Raw genomic sequence first — 23167 nt, 5'->3', positions numbered from 1 at the left:
AGTCAATGTAATAAAACATGATATAAACAAAAACAGGCATAACTCTTAGAAAAGAGATTATTTGTAGATAATTATATACCTAGACAGATCCTAAGACTGAGATAACTATAAAATGTTTAAAATAAATAAGAGAATTCACTAAAGTATCTGGATAGCAAAATATAATGGGAAATAAATTCTATTTAGAATAGTATCACTGCAGGGGCGCCTGGGTGGCTCAGTTGGTTAAGTGGCTGACTTCAGCTCAGGTCATGATCTCGCGGTCTGTGAGTTCGAGCCCCGCATTGGGTTCTGTGCTGACAGCTCAGAGCCTGGAGCCTGCTTCGGATTCTGTGTCTCCCTCTCTCTCTGCTCCTGCCCTGCTTGTGCTCTATCTCTCTCTGTCTCTCAAAAATAAACAAATGTTAAAAAAAATTTTAGAATAGCATCACAGCAATAAAATAACCCTAAAAGTAATGTCTGGGCCCCAGAATAAATGAAAAACATGCCATGATTACTAATGGGAAGAATGATAACAAATGTGCTTATTCTTTCTATATGAAAGTTTTATTGCATATCAAAGCAAAATATCAATGGGATTTTTTTCTGGAAAACAACAGCCTAATTCTAACATGTATCTAGAAGAATAAACAGGTGAAAATATCTAAGAAAAGAAGCATATGTATGAGGAGGGTGAGGAAGAAGACTGGGCCTATCAGATATTAAAATATAAAGCTACAATAAGTGAAACACTAACATCTAAACAAAATTCATAGAAAAATCAAAAGAAATGAACAGATAGTTTTGAAATACACAGCTTACTATTTGATAAAGGAAACATTAAATCAATGGGAAAGGTATATATTACCAACAAATTACAGAGAAAGACTATTCTCCAATATTCATTTCTTACTGCATAAACTAAAACGTATTCCAGAAGAAATAAAGAATTAAATGTAAAATAATTACCACTCCAACAAGTAACTATGGATCTAGAAGGAAATATAATAGAATGTTTAACTGATTTCAAGACAGAATTAATTCTTGAAGTATGATTAAACAATTGAAAAAAATCCAAAGAAAAAAGACTGAGAGACATAATTACATACAAATGAAAAACCTGTATGTTAAACAATGTGAAATTGTTGAAAACTGATAGCCAAACAACTAATTGGGAAAACTCCCACAATAAGTACGAAAGTTAATCCTTATATAACCATATATGTAAGAGAGCTCTTACAGGTTAGAAAAATTCCACTTTAAATAGAAAAAGGACACTAAGAAGGAATTGGAAAGGAGTAAAATTTGTTACAAATACATGAAAAATATTAACTTTGTTACTAATAAAGAACTATAAATTAAAGAGATACCATGACCTGCCTCTCAAGCTAGGAAAGATTTAGAAATGTGATTAACACCTTGTGTTGGCCAAGTAGAATTTCTATAAGTATTCTTATACAGTGTTGGTAGGAGTAGAAATTAGTACTTAGTGAAAGGTGGTTTTGCAATATATATGACCTGAAGTAAGTTTTTATGCTTTGATGTAATAATTCTATTTCTAGAAATCTATCCTAGGGCATGATACTAAAAACAACTTAAATGTCCAATAATCACAGAACTTGGCACCATAAAAAATTATTTTTGAAAAATATCAAAATGGTTGAGGAAAATGCTCACAATATGATAAAGTTTTAAAAAATGTTTTATTTTAAAAAATAAATGTTATTAAATGTTTATTTATTTTGTTTTAAAAATGTTTATTTTTTTTAAATGTTTATTTATTTTGAGAGGCTGGGGGTAGGGGCAGAGGGCAAGAATCCCAAGCAGGCTCCATGCTCAGCAAGGAGCCTGACGCAGGGCTTGATCTCATGACTGTGAGATCATGACCTGCACCGAAATCAAGAACTGGATGCTTAACGGACTGAGCCACCCAGGCACCCCAATGATAAAGTCCTTTTTAAAAGATAACTTACTATGTACATATATATTACTGTGATTCCAGTTTTTTAAAACAAATCAAATGTATGTCTATCAAAAAAGAGAAAAATTACATAAACAAATGTTAAGAATAGTGTTATAAATACAGTAAAACCTTGGTTTGTGATCATAATTTGTTCTGGAAACATGCTTGCAATCCAAAGCACTCGTATATTAAAGCCAATTTCAAGAACCACTGGCTCATTTATCAAGTTAAAATTTATTATAAATGTTTGCTCATCTTGTGGAACACTCAAAGAACAAGTTACTTGGCAATCCAAGGCTTTACTGGTAGATTGTTTATTTTTCTATTGTATATTTTCTATAATAACCAGAGAAATGAAACATTATTTTTAAAAGATTATTCTAAGAAAAGCTAAGAACAACAAAAACCAAAGAATTGAGTAAAGATTCTATTTTCTCATAAAATTTGGTAGTAAAAGGCATAAAAAAGATAGACTGTAGCTTCAAAGGATGGTAACTGAGAAGTTTTGTTTAAAGGAAAGTAACAGGTGTGCTGATGGTAAAGGGTAAGTAGAAATACAAGATAAAGATGGGATAACTTTTTGAAGATCCTAGAGCAGTCAGAAAAGGTAGTAAGTAGAAGTACATATGGGGGAAAAAAGGCTTTTCTGAAACTGAAGGTGAGCAAGAAAAGATGGCTCAATACAGAAATTTTAAAGCGAGGGGCGCCTGGGTGGCTCAGTCGGTTAAGTGTCCGACTTTGGCTCAGGTCATGATCTCAGGGTTGGCAGGTTAGAGCCCGGCCTCAGACTCTGCTGACAACTCAAGAGCCTGGAGCCTGCTTCAGATTCTGTCTCTCTGTCAAAAATAAACAGATTTAAAAAAAAAAAGGAATTTTAAAGAGAGGAAGTTATAAGTCAGAGTTGTTTGATATGGGAAAGGAATGAATTATCTTTACTATGCATTCCTATAGAATAATGATGGCATGCGGTTGGCTTGATTCAAATTAGTTCCTTAATCGTCAGAATCACTGAATTTAATTTATGAGATGTGACTAATGTGTGTTAAAATGTGAATGTGTGGAGGAAGAAGAAAGGTTAGGAACTATTGTTCTACCAGACTTTTATATAAGAGGTCAAACATTTGAATTGAATCCTTAATGAGGTTAGAATAGAGATGATCATTTGACCATAAGGAAGGGCTTAAAAAACAAAGAAGCGGTTTATAATAATTACTCTGAGAAACAAGGTAAGAAGTAAACAAGGGATAAGAAATTTGCCGAACAGTAGAGAAGGTATTGATGAAGTTAAGGAGCATGAATCTACACTAACTCCTATATCACAATGGTTTGATCATTTTCTCTAGTAATATACCTCTGCCTAGGAGTAGAGAAAGTAGATGTTAAGAATGATTCCAATTGGAGAACTGATTGGAATTAATATATATATTGATTATCTACATACCTACATATATAAACTTAAATGGAAGAGTAGTTTTGAAAATGCCAGAAATGGTATTTTTATAGTTGACAATGTGCAAATTAGCTGGACAGGGCAAGTGAAATCAGAGGTTGGTGGCAGACTGACCGTGGAAACAGAAAAAGCAAAAAACTGGAAACATGAAAGTACAAAACAGCAGCTGACAAAGATGTGAGAGAGTGAGAAATGGATGTTAAGTAGGTTGTGGATTTGAGATCTCAGAAATACAGGCATTCTGAGTAATGGTAACATTCAAAGCATCGCTTTATTAATGTGTTTCTAGTTATACTGCCCCAAAGCACTTACCCATAAATTTTATTTTTTGAGTCTAGAAAAGAAAGTAGCACATATACATGTCAACCTTATAGGAATTCCAGTTAAGTGATATTCTGCAATTTCTAGCACTGGTTTCCCAGAAATCTTGTCCATATACATCACATATGCATCAAGAACCTAGATACCATTAAAATAATGATATAAGAGTTTTACATATCAAAACCTACATGTAAATGGGTACATAATCCAAGAGCTTAATCAGAAATCAGATTTACAGCAATATAATAAACTACATCCATCTTTGTTCCATTAATATTTTTAGTAATGTACTAGCTTGTATTCACCAGTCATTTCACTTGAGACCTCTGAGACTAATCAAAAAGGGTATACTTGGAATATCTACATACAGGAAAACCAAAGGACATTTTATAGTTTCAATTAGATTTCTGCAATCAAAAGAATTCTGAAATGCATACAAAAGGGTAAACAATTCCGAGATACCAAATACTTTAACATAGCCCTGAACTTTCTTCAAAAAGCTTATTACTGAAAGGTATAAATAAATGAAATGTAGTTCTTCTCAGAAAGTTAGAAATCAACAATACAGTATTATTCACACATAAAGAGAAATAGCTGACAGTTGCTAGTTATAAATTTGAAGGTTCTCCAACAACTTACCACTGTCTGGAATCCAAGTTCCTAAGTTCTCTCAGTAGTTTCTCATTTTTCTTCAGGAGATGAAAGCTCCTCCTAAACAGAGAGATTTATAAACATTTTCATCACCTTTGCAGTGAACAACATGACAGTCCCGGAAATACTTTCCACTCTACTCATGCAACTCTTAAACACTTTTCTTGCCTTTTCATACTTCTAACACAAAGGAGAACAGACCCTAAAAGAAATGTAAAGAATGTAGGTCATTATTTCTACTTAGGCCTTCACAGATTTCTGTTAGTGGATCATTATCTATTGGTCACTTCAATTTTTCCTTGCAGAAGCTTATAAAGCTCATATCCAGAAAAATGGACAAAAATATTTGTAGGTTCCTTAAGAGTTCCCTAAAAATATGTAAGAAAGCTGTTCCTAATGAGAAATAAAATACTCACAAAATCTAAATCATTACCAAGTAAGCATATGGATTACCAAGTAATCCAGATGGAATTTGCTTTGCTTTCTTGTTTTACCTTATGGGTATTTTTTACACTATGAAGCAATGTAGAAATTTCACCAAATAGGTTCTATAGGTGCTAAATATGTACAAATTATATTCATCAAATCAATGTTTGCTGTGGCAAAATATAGCTTCCCACCTTTAATTTTTTTATGAGACAGAATATGGACCATCCTATAGTAAAAGAGAATAGAGTGCACTCCTGTGAGTGGCAATTACCTACGTTTGGACATACCATCAGACAAATTGTGTTCCTGACAAAATGCCTTTCCCATAAGGTAGAGGATACTCCCTTCTAATAAACGGAAGGATTTAAATTAAGTAAGATTATAAACACTGGTCAATCAAGTAGAACTCCATTTCAATGCTTCACCTGCATTTAAATTACTCTTAAGATTTATTCATCCAGTGATACTTGAGCTCCCCTCTTACTGCAAATTGAACAAAAACAATACATTAAACAATGCTGCTTCTTCCACTTCCCTACAGCTTTTAGTATCAGAAATTTTAAAAATCAAATGTACAGTAATGCTTTACACTAGTGTACAATTTTGGCATTTTATATACATTATCTAATTTAATTCTCATATTCATGTGAGATGAGAGTTATTTCCTCAACTTATAGTCTGAAGCTTAAAGATTAAATGACCTAACCTGGTTCTTCTGATTTAAATCTAACGCCTTTTCATTTAACTCTTACATGAATACTTTGAGTTTATTCCAAGTTTTTAACATGGTTTTTTACAATATATGTAAGAAAACAAAATTTAAAAAAATGAAATAAAGATTCTTTTCTTGATTTGATGCTAAATCTTGAGTTAATTTCTCTGATACAAACAAGAAAAGATCATACTGCTGTCACTCTAAAAAACCTGTTAGGCTGATGTGACATAAAAAGAAATATGTATTTCGGCTCCGCTCCCAGTTCCTAACACAGAGCTCCTAAAACTCTCGTAATTTCCTGAGTGACGAAGGTGACAGGAACATCTTACATAGAGTGCCTAAATCCCTTCCAATTCCTTGGTAACAGAAACATCTTTGTTCTGATGAGGTGATGCTTGGTGGGCTCCTAGAAAACTTCAGGATAGGGCTTGGACATCAGAAAGCACAAACCATGATTAGGAGCTTGGAACTTCAGAGGCGGCTCAGTTGGTTAAGCATCCGACTCCTGGTTTCGGCTCAGGTCGTATCTCACGATTTGTGAGTTCGAGCCCCGCATCGGGCTCTGTGCTGCTGGTACAAAGCCTGCTTGGGATTCTCTCTCTCCCTCTCTCTGCCCTTCCCCTGCTAGCACTCTGTCTCTCTCAAAATAAATAAATAAGCTTAAAAAAAATAAAAATAAAAAGAAGCTTGGAACTTTCAGCCTCCCTATGGGGAAGGGAGAATGGTAATAATTAATCATACCTATATGAAGAGGTCTCCGTAACAATCCCTACACTATGAGGTTCAAAGAGCTTCCCGGTTAGTCAACTCAATTCAATGTGCTGGAAGGGTGGCAGACCCCAACTCCACAGGAACAGAAGCTCCTGCAACTTGGGATCCTTTCAGACTTCACCCTACATGCCTCTTCATCTCTATGTTCATCTGTACCTTTAACTAACCTTTATAATAAACCCCTAAATAGAAGTATATGTTTAATGAGTCATTATAGTGAATTATCATTATAGGTGGTTATCTGATTTGTAGCTAGTTGGTTTTAAGTATGGACTTGCAACTTTTGTCTGAAGTGGGAGGCAGAACTTGTGGGTCTGAGCCCTTAATCTGTTTGTGCTGACTCCAGTCAGTGCTGGAACTGCCTGGTGTGGAAAACCCACGTTTGGTGTCAGAAGCGTTATAAGAAAAAATAGTTTTTACTATCAGTTTACAAGAAGGTTGGAAAAATAAGATTTCTTTCAATTATATGAGCTATAATTTCTTTTTCTTTTATTTTTATTTTTTATAATTTCTAAGTCATAGTTCTACTACTCATTATGAAAATGTTAATAGTTAATTTATTGAGTTTTATTCTTATTCCCTTGAATCCTGATCTGACATCTGTCCAGTGGCCAAACAACTAATTGGCAGATAAAATTTAGTGAGGAAAAGAACAGAGACTAAAATGCTTGATCAAAAGATGAATAAGATTAATGTTAAAAAAATTCTTTTATTCTTACCTTTTGTCCCAGGAGTTCATTCCCAATATGCTAAGAAGCAATCTGCAATAATAAAATGCTGACTGAGGCTTTTGAGGTGTTGGTTCATCTTGCTCCACAGCTTTCATGTTTAAGTCATTAAAGTGTTTCTCAACAAATTCTTTTTCCTCTGTATGCTGCTTAAGGATAGCATTAATAACATCATTTTCCTGTTTTTCAGAAATGCACACAGGTTGTGGAGCAGGAATATTAAGTGAAATTCCAGTTCTCTGTAAGCATTCAGGACTAGTTATACCTAAATATTGCAAAAGCTCATCAAGAACATCTTCTTCATCTCTTATGGTATCCCAAGTTGGTACAGTTTCTCTAAATCCTCTTTTAAACTGGAGGGAAACCCCATCATTTACTGTTATATCTTCTAAGCATTCATTAGATGTAGGAGGCTCTTCGGCCTTCTCTTGACGAGATGATGAAAGTATGAGGGATGTAGGTTCTGACAAGCCACTCACAGGAGGTGGTCCATACAGGATGGCAGAATCCCAGGAATATTTTCCAGAGAGATCACGTACTATGATTCTGACATTTGCATTGGCTGATGCAAGGCCAGCTGATAAACCTCCTCCAGGTATACTCTCTTCTGATCTGATCTGGATACAGGACACTAAGGTTGTATTGTTCAACACAAAGAACTGGATATTTGGACTCTCAAAGAGTTCAGGAGAAAGTTCAGTACTTTCACTGTAATGATTGTCATGATTTTCACACACCTGACTTGTTAACATAGCAGGACCACCACTCATTGGATAATGGCCCAAGTGATTTACCAGATGTGTAATAACAGTGCGGGCGGCTATAGAGATTAATCCTTGTTGCATCTGAGTTTTCACTAGAAATAAGAAATATAAGTGAGTGGGGATACTGCTGCTTCCTAGGTAGGAAGTCATGTAACAATGAAATTTTTAGAAAACAAATGGAGATTTCATCACATTATCAAAATCATATTCAAATATTAGAGTAAATATTTTCAATTTAGATTCTGTTTTATAAGAATAATGGCAAAGAAGAAAACTCTTGATGAAGTTTTGTTAATTTTTTTAAAAAGCCCTTTTCAAAGTTTTGCTTATGGATTCACAATTTAAACTTAAGCCTTTATAAAGAAATCACACTTTCTTTTTTTTAAAGCTTTATTTATTTATTTAGAGAGAGAGAGCGCGTGAGCAGAGGAGGGGCAGAGAGAGGGCAAGAAGAATCCCAAGCAAGCTCCGCGCTATCAGTGCAAAGCCCAATGCCAGGCTCAAACTCACGAACTGTGAGATCATGACCTGAGCCGAAATCAAGAACTGGACGGTTAACCTACTGAGCCATCCAGGCACCCCTGTAAATCATACTTGCAAAGAAGGATCACAAGTCTTATAAATCACTTAAAATCACTCAGTACACAGATTAAAAAGCCAATGAAATCCAACTGATAAATTTCTTATCTCATGAGTAGATTCAGAGAAACTGCATGCCTTAACATGGCATTTAATTACGGTTTTTATCAATGATGTAAAAGTTTCAGAGAAAATAATCTTTTACTAAACTTTAGGAGTCAGGATCAATTTAAACAGTGAATCAACGTAACCAGTATATACCATGAAAACTTTCAGGGAAATCATATTTTATGGGCCCGCTTATGTATTGTATTTTTGTAAGATATTCTTTTGGGTCATTGTGGTCCCAGTTAGTTGGATGTCAGAAGCATTTTTTCCCCTTCCTTACGCACATTAGGGAAAACAAATAGATAAAGAGCATATCCATAGCAAGGAGTAAAAAAAGAAAACAAAGAATACAGCAGTCAAGGGCATGAAATGGCAGGACCTGAAGGAGGAGGAAGAGTGGGGGGAGAAGGAAGACAGAAAACAGAATAAAGGGAGGGAGGAAGGAAGAAGTGGAGAGAGACAATAACTTGGCAAAGCCCACTAGCCAAACACTGCCGGTGTGACTGCAAGCAGGTTGATGTGGAAGCCAATTCTAAAATGAGTGGTGTCGGGAAGTTGGGGACAGTCTTGATACTTTTCATCTACGAGGCAGGGGAAGAGTTGTCATTGGTAAGGAAGCACTCATCATTTATGTTAGAAGAGGATGTTTAGTTGTGTGTTGGTATGTGTGTGTACATACAGTGTTGTCTTAGTTATAGACATGATTACAGAATGATTGTGTCTCTATATTGTTCTACCATAGTCATAGAGTGATCTTGTCTGAACACTGTTTATATTCTGAAAGTTAATCATTTGGAAACACTATGGCCTATCTGCCAGAATAAATCTAGATTTGAGAATGTCCCGATGATCAAAGTACTATCTACATAAATTCCTTAGTTTTAAGTGTACTTTGTGATGCATTTTGGCAACTGTACAGAGTTGTGTAACCACCAACATAATATGTAGTAAAATTCCGACATAAAAAACTAAATTATATTTTATGTACATTATATCTCAATAAACTCCACTTTAAAAAAAAGTTTATTGTTGAAAGTGCTGCTATAAACATTGGGTACAAGTCCCCCTATGCATCAGCACTCCTGTATCCCTTGGCCTAAATGTCCATCAACTGATGAATGGATAAAGAAATTGTGGTTTATATACACAATGGAATACTACTTGGCAATGAGAAAGAATGAAATATGGCCTTTTGTAGCAATGTGGATGGAACTGAAGTGTTATGCTAAGTGAAATAAGTCATACAGAGAAAGACAGATACCATATGTTTCACTCTTATGTGGATCCTGAGAAACTTAACAGAAGACCACGGGGGAAGGGAAGGAAAAAAAAAAAAAAGTTAGAGAGGGAGAGAGCCAACCCATAAGAGACTCTTAAAAACTGAGAACAAACTGAGGGTTGATGGGGAGTGGGAGGGAGAAGAGGGTGGGTGATGGGTATTGAGGAGGGCACCTGTTGGGAGGAGCACTGGGTGTTGTATGGAAACCAATCTGACAATAAATTTCATATTAAAAAAAAGTTTGTAAGGACATTAGCTTGTGCACTGCTCATGTGATGCTTAAAAAGAAGCAAGAGAAAAGAATAGTGTTATATTTTCAAGGCCATAGCCCTCACTGACTACAAGCAGAGATCAGCAAGAAACCAGCTGCTATGCCATTAATAGCAAAAACATCTTTTTCCATTATTCCAACTCTAAAAGAGAACTTTGGTTGACTTTGAAATGTTGGAGTATCAAAATTTTAATCTTCTTCCATTATCAATCATGTTTTATGACCACATACATGTATATATATGAATATTTTTCAGTTTACTTAAAAAGTTCCAATTATATTGAGTTGTTCTTCAATTATAAATACGCCTAGTTCTGAAAATCAGCTATTCAACACTAGATAACACTAAATGATTAACCTTAATTCAATCCTACGTTTTTTCAAGACCATATGCAGGTCAAGTAAAAAGATATGTCATTGGATGAAAGAACAGAGAAGTGGCTTGAATGTAGTGTCTGCTTTCCCTTCCCCTCATTAAAACTTAGAATGCAATGAAAGTTCATGCTGTTGGGGACCTTATAGACAATTTAGCCAGTACTCATCATTTTGAACGTGAGGACAAGTGGGTACACAAGAGCTAAGGGATTGGTCTACCAAACAACAGGGCTGGTCTTTGCTTCCCAGTTCAGTGTTAGTTCCATCTTTACCACAACTCTAATTTCCGTATTTTTATCTTTTGTTAAAATGCCCTTTTCGGGGCGCCTGAGTCAGTTAAGGGTCTTGAGTCTTGAATTTGGCTCAGGTCATGATCTCATGGTTTGTGAGTTTGAGCCTCATGTCGGGCTCCGACTGACAGCCACGAGCTTGCTTGGGATTTCCTCTCTCTGCCTCTCCCCACTAGTGTTCTCGATTGCTCTCAAAATAAATAAACATTTTTAAAAAATGCCCTTTTCTTTTAGCAAATCACTGTGACATATGGAAACAATTCAACTTTTTTTCCCTGTGTATAGTAACTTCAAGATAGTATTATTTAGCATACCTTAGTATCTATAAAGGCCAGATCAATTGAAAAGCTCATCTAACTAAGACCTAATCACATTTTAAATGGTAATAAAAGGGGTGTCTGGGTGGCTAAATTGTTTGAATGTCCGACTTCAGCTCAGGTCATAGTCTTGCGGTTTGTGAGTTTGAGCCCCGTGTTGGGCTCTGTGCTGACAGTCTCGAGCCTGGAGCCTGCTCTGATTCTGTGTATTCCTCTCTCTCTGCCCCTCCCCTGCTTGTACTCTCTCCCTCTCAAAAATAAACAAACAGAAAAATTGTAATAAAAAATTGTAATTAAAGATATTACAAATTTTTTGATGTATGAAAAGAATTTTCTGTTCTTTCTTTGTCCTCCTCCTTTTGAGTGATAAACTTAAATATATGACTTGTTCTAAGCAATGAATCTTTTTTGTAGAACATTTTTGAGAAGTGAAAGAATATAATTTAATAGAAACATCACAAAACAGAGAAAAATTCCTGACTTCGCCTCTGGCTTGATCTGTGATCTTAGAGAAATCACATGAAACACCTCAAACACCACTTTTCTTTAAGAATAATACAGATTTTTTTTATAAAGATGAATTGAAAACTTGTATACAAAGTTGAATATAACAGAAGCAATATAAATCATTCAATTTTGAGAGCATTATAAGTATCACAGGTTTTATGAATTCCTTTTTCAAACTTACTTATAAATAAACTGCAAGAATAAGCCAGCTCTCCCCAAAACAAAACCCTAGTCCTAGGTTCCTGTCCATCCTATACATCCTCTTCTCAAAGGATGAGACAGTGGGAATGCAGTTCAAATGAACTCATTTACGAATCTGTCATAATTACTAACACTAAGAATACTTACAAACTATATTTAGATTTTAGATGTAGGTAACAGCATTTTCTTTCCTAAACTGCTTGCCTAAATTCAGGATATATATAAATATGGAAGGATAAAAATCTCTCAATTTGTTAATTGGACAATTTTATTTAAAATTTTGAGTTATGAACTATGGAACATATGTATCTCTCCTCAAAATCAATTTAGATATAAAGAAAACATATGAAATTCTCTAATTTAGATATTCAAAATGAAATTCTAAATAACTAGCCTTGTGAGAAAATGTAACATGAAGATATCGATGCTTCTAAGGCTTTGTGTAACTAACATTCATTTAAATAAGTCTATTCAGGGTTGTCTTTTCAGATTGTCAGATTAAACAAACCCTACAGCATTTGCAGCAAACCCATAATTACAGATTATTACAGCATACAAAAGCAGCAAGACATAAAAAGCTGCTGCAATTCATTGCACTCTAATAGAACATGCAGAGGAAGTTAATTTTGGCAAATGCTTTAAATATTAGCTTTGCATAATATGTATAGGTGAAACTGTAATTAGGACAAAATGAATCCTTTGGAGCCTCCTTTCACTCTGACCCTGCAAATGATGACTTTTTGCTAATAAGACTACTGCTGTTTGACAAAAAGCCAACTTTACAACCTTGCTTTATTATTTAGTAAATTTAATAATTACACCTACTCCTGCCAATAGTCCTCAAATCAGACTCGTTCAATCTAATACTGAGCTTATTAGGGACACTCTATGTTTAGAAGTCTTTGGCCAAAAAAGTGCTTGAAGATGATGAAACATGCCTTAGACAAGGGCACAATGATTAGTCACTTTGCCATATTAAAAAAAAAAAAAAAACGAACACAGCATGTTGTCACTATAGACCACAGGATCACCTGCTGTTGGCTTACAGCTGTTCCTAAAAGGTTCTGCATTAATCTGGTCCTTTATACCTTTAAGAAAGTCCAAAGGGAACAACTTAGCACATTTAGAGAACAATACTCCACAGAGTATTTGGTATCAATATAAAACTCATCTATTTAAATCTTTACCTTTGTGTCTTTTACTGTAACTGTTAATGGTACAGTAAATTTTGTCTGAAATACATTAAAAACTCCCTTTACATAAGTAAAGTACTTATTTCACTGTTTAACAAGTGTGCTATACTGCCCTCAGGCTTCATGATTTTACCCTTTTGAGAATAATGCAAAAAGTAACTAATCTTTTCAGATAATTTTGCTTTTAAGTAAAATAAACAGTTTTACTATACCAAATCTAAAGAATTAAATATATAAAGTTGTCTATATATCAATTATGGTCTAAATTATTTTTCTATACTATGCTTCCTAGTATATCTCTACTATATCTGAGCTTCAATTTAAATCTTATATTCTTATTTCAGTTCTGTATACAGCTGACCCTTGAAAAATATGGGGGTTAGGGCACTGACCCCTCCATGCAGTGAAAAATCCACATTTTAACTTTTTACTTCTCCCAAATTTAACTGCAAATAGCCTATTGTTCACAAAAAGCCTTACCAACAACATAAGCAGTTGATTAACACACATTTTGAATGTTTTTTTTTGTATTGTATACTGTATTCTTATAATAAAGCTAAAGAAAAGAAAATCATAAAGAAGAAAAAATATATTTATAGTAAAAAAAAAAAAAACAACTCCATGTGTCAGTGGACCTGCACAGTTCAAACCCATACTGGTCAAGGGTCAACTGTATTTGTGTTCTAGAGAAACTATTAGCAATTTGTGACCAATCCCAAACCCTAGCCCTATTTCTTTGATGTGTAACTTCATATCTTTATTTGCATTCTATGTCACCAATCCATCATCACGGCCACATCTTAGATGTCTGGAACATTTATAACTATTACACCTTTAAAAATGAAACTCGTCCAGGGCACCTGAGTAGCCCAGTCGGTTCAGTGTCCAACTCTTGGTTTCGGTTCAGGTCATGATTTCACAGTCTGGGACACTGAGCCCCACGTTGGGCTCTGTGCTGACAGTGTGGAGCCTGCTTGGGATTCTCTCTCTTCCCTCTTTGTCCCTACACAATTTGCATACTTTTTCTCTCTCAAAATAAATACACTTAAAAAAAAATTTAAAATTAAATAAAAATCAAACTCTCACTTAATAGCTTACTCTTTGACCACAATCTCTCATCTAGTAATTTTCCCATTCTGTTTTGTAGAGCCCTTGGAGAGGGCTGTTAGGAGATGGACAGAATAGAGTTCAGTAGGATCCAAGGCCTCCACCCTGCTGCAGCTCTGCTTTTATCAGTTTTACAAAGTGGGCTTCCTTGTGAAATTTATTTGCAGAGGTTCCACTGCTTAAAAACTCATTTTAAAAACTACTGTCCTAACATACTGATGCTCTCAGTGATTCTCAACCTCGGCTGCATATTAACCACCCGCAAAGCCTTAAAAAATCCTAGCAATCCCAAATCAATATATCAAAATCTCTATGGATGGGAACAGAGCAGCAGTATTTCAATGTGCAACCAAGGCACTGTTCTAACTTACTACCAACATTTACTTTCTGATTCAATGAATCACTCCATTTTCTTCCAACTTATTAGCCATTTCCTAGCATCAGTTCAACCCTCACCAAGCCTTGATTCCATGGCTAAACCATATACCAACATTCTGAAAACCACAGTTCCCAGGTATTCTGCCACATCCACCTTACTGAATGCTGACTGGTGCAACTAAAACTTTGTAGTTTCCATTTTCTGTTGGACTCTCAATAACATCTGCTAACCCCCTTAATCTACTTCCATCTTCTTTTTCTTTCTGGGTCAGAATAAGGACTAATATTAGCATCTATACTTTCTAGCTCACTCTTCAGGAGCTTCACCCTACTAATGATCCCCTTCCCATCTTCCTTCTCAGTTTATAGAAGTTCAAGTCTCTTCATCCTTAGAAATCCTTTACCTCTGCTGAGAATTATTTTTTAGCTTACTTACTGTCTTATCATTTATCTTTCTTTTTTATACAGTCCAGCTTCTTTAAAGAGTACTTTTGACAAATGGCTCTATTTCTTTAACTCCTCTTTGCTCTTCAACCCACAGCCATCCACTTCTCCCTCCTACTTCTCTGCTGAAACTAAAGCAGACATATTTTTCAGTCTTTCTGCATCTGGCCTATCATTTAATACCATTACCCAATCTTTTAAATATCTTTCTCCTGTTTTTGTTTCTGAGAAATTATTCTCTCCCAGTTTTCCTTCCTTTCCAACTTTTCTTCTTCTCAGAATACACACATACGTGCGCGTGTGTGTGTGCAGACAAATACAGATTCCTAACAAAGACCTTTCTGCTACGATTGAGATCTGCATATACAACAAACTGCCCACTGGCAGTCTTCATATGACTATCCGACCTTCATCCCAAACTACACCATTTGCAATATTGCACCTCCTCATTCTCCTTCCCAAACCTCTAGCCTTTCTCATATTCTTGGTCTACTTTGGGAGAGATCTAACCAATTTAGGCCTTTAGCAATTCTTGGTAGGCCTATTGCAAGCTTCATGATTGGTTTCTCTGATCCTGGTTTAACTTTCTTAAAATCAATCTTTACCAGAGATCAGCAAACTTCTTCTGTAAGGGGCAGATAGTAAATATTTTCAGCTTTCTGGACCACATGATCTCGTTTGCAACTATTCAACACTACTGTTGTTGCACAAAAGCCGACACAATGATACATAAATGAAAGCATGGATGTGTCCCAATAAAACTTTATTTACAGAAACAGGTGGCAGGCATGGGCCATAATCTGCCAACTCCATAAAACACTGCTTTCAAACTGCTCTCAGTACTAATTTTCTCATGTATATAACCTTCTTAAAACCCTTCAATAATTTGCTGGGTTCCTCTAAACTACCTCTGTGTCTTAAATGTACTTTTATTTTTATACTCTTATTTAAAGGTTATTTATTTACATCTTTCTCTTATATCTGAAAGTAAACTCTCTGAATGTAGAAACAATGTGGCTTAAAAAAAACGTTACTGAGTTCACTACCTACCAAGAACTGTACAAAGGGTTTTACACATATTATCTTATTCAGGACTCAAAACAACCACGAGGGAATAAATATTATCAGCCCTATTTTATAGATAAGGAAACAGACATAGCCACTGAGCTAGTAAATGAGAGTCAAAATTCAATACCACATCTTTTAGACTCCAAAGCTAAATCTCTTATTCCATTATAGAAATCCTATGATGTATAAAGTAAAGTATCAAAAAAACCTTACCAGAATAACTTCACTAGAAGTATAAAGGGAGTGTCATCACATATAATCTTAGTAACTGTGTTTCTGAAGTTATTTTTTAAACTAAAAATGAACTTTGCTAGAATATACATGGTGAAATACAGAACTACAAAGTAAGATATACTCATCTCCATTATTTTTACTTATGGCCTCAAATCATACTTTGAGAGAATCCAAGAAATAATACTGTCCTAAAGTGAATTCCTTTTACCTTCTGTCACTGGCTGAAGTTTAGAAGATCGTTCCGAATCTGGAGAGTGAAGAGGTTCAGGCTCTTTCAGACTTTCCAAATGCATAAAAGGGTCATAATCTACAGATGCCAAGTCAGAGAGGCTCATTGGAAAATACCTTGGATTGCTAAAACACTGAGCTCCATAAACACACCCATGTAATACCTGGAAGTACGAGGGAAAACAGTTTTCCTTTTCAGTGAAGATAAATAAATAAAGATAAATGGAGAAAAATGACAACTGGTAATACAAGAGCTTGAAAAATTTTTTAAATATTTTAAAACTCAGTTCTTCAATCAAGGTAAAATTTAATGCCTTTTAAAAACAAGAATGAGTAAATTTAACTAATGATTCTCACATTCCATAAGGATTTGACTCCTTTCAAAAATCTGCAGTAAAGCAGAAGCATCTTGTAGGAAGAAGTTTTAATTACTCTTAGGTACTATAAGATAAATCTATGTTCTTAGAAAATATATAGCTCTAAAAACAAAAATGTAATACCAAGAAATGTTATTTCTTTAGGTTTTAAAAACTGTGGTTACCAAATAAACAATAAAGCAAATAAGGTTACCTTATAAATGCAATTGAGGACAGATTTTTCTATTTTATCATTTTCTGCTCCTGTAGCATGGACTGGTTGGAGCAGTGTCTTTAGAGGTAAGGCCATGATCCAGTCCAGGAGGCACAGAAGTAAGGATACAACCAACTGTAACAACAACAAAAGAGATGATTATGACTGTAAACTCACAAAATAAGAGCTTTAATACATTTAACAGAAATTCACCAACTTATTTTTTGTCTTCCAAAATGTATTTCAGGAATAAAATCAACCCTAATTCTACTATGAATATTTACTTAGATCTGATTTTAAGATATTGCATATGAACATTATGGTGGGTTTCTTCCTCATATTTTAAAGCCAGCACAATGGAACTTTAAGTGTAATAAATAGGACGGCAAAAATTATTTAAAATTCCTATAAAACGCTGAGCCTAAAACAGAACAGACATCAATTAGCTTGACTTATTTAAAACTGTTCAAGGAATAGATCACAAATGAAAGGTTGAGTTCACATATATCAAAAATATTTCTACATTCCTTTTAAAGAACAAAAAGAACCAATAAAACATCAAAAAACTGACATCCTCAATATAACCAAAAAACAGAACATCCAGACTTCAAATTATCTGTGAGTAGAAACTATCAGCAAATCCCAGCAAGCTTTTCCTCATTATCCCATTACAAACTTTCATGAAGAGCAAGGGCAGTTTGGGAAAAATTGTAAAAGAGAAGCAAGAACTAGGTATAAAGCTAAAAACCAAGCCAGAAAGAAAAAGTTACCCTAAGTATGAGAATATTGAATAAGTGTACTGGTAGATACGGAGTAGAAAAAAGGACTTAAAAGTACACACAGGAAAGGTAATGCTTTGGAGAAGAAGAATGTTAAGAAGGAATAGGGAGACATCCTGTGGCAAACATGTAGTAAAAAGAAAAAGCAGAATTTAGGATCCTGCAAGACAAACAAATTTTAAAAATTGATGGGCTTATAATTTCTCTCCTCCTTAAAAAGCATCATCCAATAAACTGATGGATCTACAATTCCTCCCCTTAAAAAGACAATAAAGACACTAAACTTTGTTGAATCACCAGATGAGGGAGCTCTTGAAGTAGGAATCTTATAAACCACCCCAAGCCACCAGTCCTGTTCACAGAAATGCAGAAGCAGCCTTCATCTTATAAAACTATTATAAAAAGAAAACAAAAAATGAGAATCTAAACAGTTCAACTGATGAAACTCCTACTCAAAAAACCCAATTATGAAGAAGAAAACTATAACGCAACATTCTAATCTAAATTACATATTATCAAACAGCATTTAAAAAAATATATATTTATTATCAAGTTAGCTAACATACAGTATATACAGTATGCTCTTGATTCGGGAATAGATTCCCGATTCATTATTTACATACAACACCCATGTTCATTCCAACAAGTAAAAGCATTTAGATATGGAGGACAAAGAAAACCCCATCTTAAATCAGAAATTAAAAACTAAGAATAGAATTCTTAGAATTTAGAAATTAAAAACTAAGAACTAAGAAAGGAAGAATTGTTTCATGTCAAGAAAAGAAGTAAAATGACAAAATCATATTAGAAATGAAGCCTAGATTACAGGATGCCTAAAGAAGAATAAATTTGAAAAAAACAAAAACAAAATTTAATATGGGGCTTTGAAGAATAGTGGGAAAACAATTAAAAGAATAAAAATGAGATTTAAAATAAGATAAAAAGTGTCAGAGAAAAAATGTTTGAGATAAAGAGAGAAAAAGAATATCCAATTTACTTATTTGGAGTCTCTGTGTATATACATGTTAAAAAGGTTCACCAGAAGCCAGGACAAACTGACCTGCAATAATCAACTCTAACACATATCCTGGTAAAACTTTAAAAGTAAGACTTCAAACATAAAGAAAAAAGATATCCTTAGGGCCTCCTGGAAAAAAAGATGCAATAATTTAGAAGGGCAAGAGAATAAAACAGGCTTCAGACTTCTCAAAAACAATACACAAAGCAAGGCAACATTTAAAAAAAACAAAAAACTTCAAGGAAAGTAAATGTGAACCTAAGGATTCTATATCTAGCAAAGATGTTTCTCAAGTATCAGGGTTACAAAAAAAGTTTTAAATATACCAGCCCTCAGGGAATTCTGTATTTATGGGCCTGTCCTGAAGAATAAAGATGACCTTCATCTAACCAAATAGTTGACTGAGGAACTTCAGCAAAAAAAATGGTATTTGATACACGTAGTTACAAAAGCTAAGACTAAAAAAATAAAGGTAGAGATGAGCATGGAAGAATCATTTATTATTGACTTATCCTATGTGTTATATGTAGAAATAAAGTAACTAAAAATGGAGGCAAAGAGAGAAGAAAAGTAAAATAAGCTCATTTATTAACGTATATGCGATGAGATAAAGGATACCATTAAATAATCACAAACCACACAAAAAAAGTGTTTTAAAAAATAAAAGGTTAAGAAAGCAAGGAAATAAAAGTATTTTTAAAAGGCATACATAGAAATGTAACCACAAGAACAAAGTATAAAATTCCCTGAATACCAAAAGGAACTTAAAAATAGAACAAAGGAAATATATCTTGTAGACAAAGAAACACAGACGCAAATTAGAATTCAAACCAAAAAGCACTCATGTTAAAAGCTACAACTCAAACGAAATGAAGACTTATGGGTATCTATGTATCAAATAACACAGTGACTATCTTTATAAAGCAAAAACTACAATAGATGCAAAGAAATATAAAAACATTTAGCAAACTTTAACACACCACTCAGTATAAGACAGATCAAGTGGACAAAATACAGGCATACTTATTTTATTGTGCCTCACTTTACTGTACTTCACAGGTACTGTGTACTTTACAAATTGAAGGTTTGTGGCAACCCTGTCTTAAGCAAGTGTTTAAGCACCATTTTCTGACAGCATTTGTTCACTTTGTGTCTCTGTGTCACATACTGGTAATTCTCGCAATATTTCTAACTTTTCCATTTTTATTGTTATTATATTTATTATGGTGATCTGTGACCTCTGATGTTATTACTGTAATTGTTTTGGGGTGCTACAAACTGTGTCCATGTAAGTTAGCAAACTTAATCAGTAAACATTGTGTGTGTTCTGACTGCTCCATTAACCAGCTATTCCCCATCCTTTCTCCTCAGGCCGCCCTATTCCCTGAAACACAACAATACTCAAATTAGGCCAATTAATAATCTACAATGGCCTCTAGTGTTCAAGTGAAAGAGTCACGTGACTCTCACTTTAATCAAAAGCTAGAAATTAAATTTAGTGAGGAAGGCATGTCTAAAGTCAAGACAAGCTGAAAGCTAGGCTTCTTGTGCCAAACAGCCTAGATGTGAATACAAAGGAAAAGTTTTTGAAGGAAATTAAAAGTGCTACTCTAGTGAACACATAAATGATAAGAAAGCAAAACAGCTGTGTTTGCCAATACAGAGAAAGTTTTATGGTTTGGATGGAGGATCAAACCAGCTGCAAAATTCCTTACATCAAAGCCTAACCCAGAGCAAGGCTCTCTCTTAAATTCTATGAAAGCTGAAGGAGGTAAGGAAGCTACAGAAAAGAAGTCTAAAGCTAGCAGACATTGGTTCATGAAGTTTAAGGAAAGAAATCATCTACATAACATAACAGTGCAAGATGAGGCAGGAAATGGTGATACAGAGGCTGCAGCAAGTTATCCAGAAGATGCAGCCAAGAAAACTAATGAAAGTAGCTACACTAAACAACAGATTTTCAATGTAGACAAAACAGCCTTCTATTTGAAGAAGATGCACCTAGGACTTTCATGGCTAGAGGGAAGTCAATGTCTGGCTTCAAAGCTTCAAAGGACAGGCTGCCTCTTTTGGTGGGGGCTAATGCAGCTAGTGTCTTTAAGTTGAAGCCAGTGTTCATTTACCATTCCAAAAATCCTCGGGCCCTTAAGAATTATGCTAACTCTATTCTGCCTGTACTCTATACATGGAACAGCAAAGCCCGGATAACATCACATCTGTTTACAACATGGTTTACTGAATATTTTAAGTCCAAGAGCTCTGATGGAGACGCACAATGAGGTTAATGTTGTTTTCATGCCTGCTAACACAACATCCATTCTGCAGCCCCTGGATCAAGGAGAAATTTTGACTTTCGGGTCTTATTATATAAGAAAGACATTTCATAAGGTTATAGCTGCCATGGATAGTGATTCATCTGAAGGATCTGGGTAAACCAAATTGAAAACCTTCTGGAAAGGATTCGCCATTCTGGATGCCATTAAGAACATTCATGATTAGGGGTGCCTGGTGGCTCAGTCCATTAAGCATCTGACTTTGGCTCAGGTCATGATCTCACAGTTTGTGAGTTCAGGTCCTGTGTCGGGCTCTGTGATGACAGCACAGAGCCTGGAGCCTGCTTCAGATTCTGTGTCTCCCTCTCTCTCTGCCCCTGCCCCACTTGCCCTCTGTCTCTTTCTTCTCTCTCAAAAATAAATGAACATTAAAAAAAATTAAAAAAAAAAAGAACATTCACGATTCATGGGAAGTGGTCAAAATATCAACATTAACAGGAGTATGGAAGAAGTGACTTCAAATTTCATGGATGACTTTGAGAGGTTGAAGATTTCTGTGGAGGAGATAACTGCAGTATTGGTAGAAATAGCAAGAGAACTAGAATTAGAAGTGAGGTCTATAGATGTTGACTGGACTACTACAATGTCATGATCAATATTTAATGAATAAGGAGTTGCTTCTCATGAATAAGGAAAGAAAGTGGTTTCTTGAGATGAAATCTTTTCCTGGTGAAGATGTTGTGAAGATGTGAAATTACAACAAAAGATTTAGAATATTACATAAACATACATAGTTGATAAAATGGCAACATCGTTTCAAAGGACTGATTCCAATTTTGAAAGAAATTCTACTGTGGGTAAAGTGCTATCAAACAGGATCGTATGCTAGAGAAATTGTGGGGGGAAAAAAGTCAATCAATGTGGCAAACTTCCTGTTTTATGTTAAGAAATTGCCACAGCTGCCCCAACCTGGAGCAATCACCATGATCAGCCACCAGTGCTAAGGCAAGACCCTCCACCAGTAAAAAAGATTACAATTTATTGAAAGCTCAGATGATGGTTAGCATTTTTTAGCAATAAAGTATTTTTAAAAATGTTAAAAAAATTTTTTTTAATGTTTATTTATTTTTGAGACAATGTGAGAGACAGAGCGCAAGCAGCAGAGGGACAGAGGGACACACAGAATCTGAAGTGGGCTCCAGGCTCTGAGCTGTCAGCCCAGAGTCAGACACGGAGCTCGAACTCATGAATTGTAAGATCATGACCTGAGCCAAAGTCGGATGCTTAACCGACTGAGGCACTCAGGCGCCCCAGCAATAAAGTATTTTTAAATTAAGGTATATACATGGTTTTTTTGAACATATTGCTATTGCACACTTAATAGACTACAAAGCAGGTTTTTTTTTTTTTTTTTTAAAGGTAGGGCTTTTTTGTTTTTTGTTTTTAAATAATTTGAGAGAGAGAAAGCACACAAGTCAGGGAGAGCGGCAGAGGGGGGAGAGAGAATCTTAAGCAGGCTCCATGCTCAGTGTGGAGCCCAACACAGGGCTCGATCCCATGACCCTGGCTGGGATCATGACCTCAGCCAAAATTCAGAGTCAGATGCTCAGTCAGCTGAGCCACCCAGGAACTCCAGACTATGGTGTAGTTTAAGCATAACTTTTATATGCACGGAGAAACCAAAAAATTCATTTTACTTGCTTTACTGAGATATTCACTTTATTGTGGTAGTTTGAAACCAAACCCAAATGTTTCTAAGGTATGCCTGTATAATCCATTTGAATAAAAGTTATTTGTGATCCTCTTTTCTTTTGCATTGTTTGTGGGAATGCAAGCTGGTGCAGCCACTCTGGAAAACAGTATGGAGGTTCCTCAAAAAATTAAAAATAGAACGACCCTATGAACCAGCAATTGCACTACTAGGTATTTATCCAAGGGATACAGGTATGCTATTTCGAAGGGACACATGCACCCCCATGATTATAGCAGCACTATCAACAATAGCCAAAGTATGGAAAGAGCCCAAATGTCCAAAGATGGATGAATGAAGAAGATGTGGTGTATATATATATACAATGGGGTATTACTTGGCAATCAAGAAGAATGAAATCTTGCCATTTGCAACTACGTGGATGGAACTGGAGGGTATTATGCTAAGCGAAATTAGTCAGAGAAAG

At 35.0% G+C, this 23167-nt stretch overlaps 1 protein-coding gene across 12 annotated transcripts in view; it reads right to left on the bottom strand.

Moving 5' to 3' along the window:
* RALGAPA1 (Ral GTPase activating protein catalytic subunit alpha 1) overlaps window positions 1-23167 on the bottom strand; it is a 271674-nt gene that overhangs the window by 84989 nt on the left and 163518 nt on the right. For 11 of the 12 annotated variants that reach the window (XR_015252424.1, XM_086709922.1, XM_086709923.1 and 8 more), the window contains 4 exons: window positions 16921-17055; window positions 16331-16514; window positions 6999-7863; window positions 4353-4424 (listed from right to left, as the gene is read on the bottom strand). Coding sequence is in view for 11 of the 12 variants with exons in the window: in XM_086709922.1 (XP_086566048.1) it covers window positions 4353-4424; window positions 6999-7863; window positions 16331-16514; window positions 16921-17055 (1256 nt within the window). In the remaining variant the exon portion in view is untranslated. Of the gene's footprint in view, window positions 1-3707; window positions 3727-4352; window positions 4425-6998; window positions 7864-16330; window positions 16515-16920; window positions 17056-23167 lie in introns of those variants that run through there. The other variant, XM_086709916.1, reaches the window with a different exon arrangement.

This window comes from Puma concolor, chromosome B3 (assembly GCF_028749965.1).
Source record: "Puma concolor isolate L17-30 chromosome B3, mPumCon1.1.hap2, whole genome shotgun sequence".
NCBI classification, from domain to species: domain Eukaryota; kingdom Metazoa; phylum Chordata; class Mammalia; order Carnivora; family Felidae; genus Puma; species Puma concolor.
Note: the sequence above shows the minus strand (reverse complement) of the source record. Positions and strands in the feature narration are given on the sequence as shown.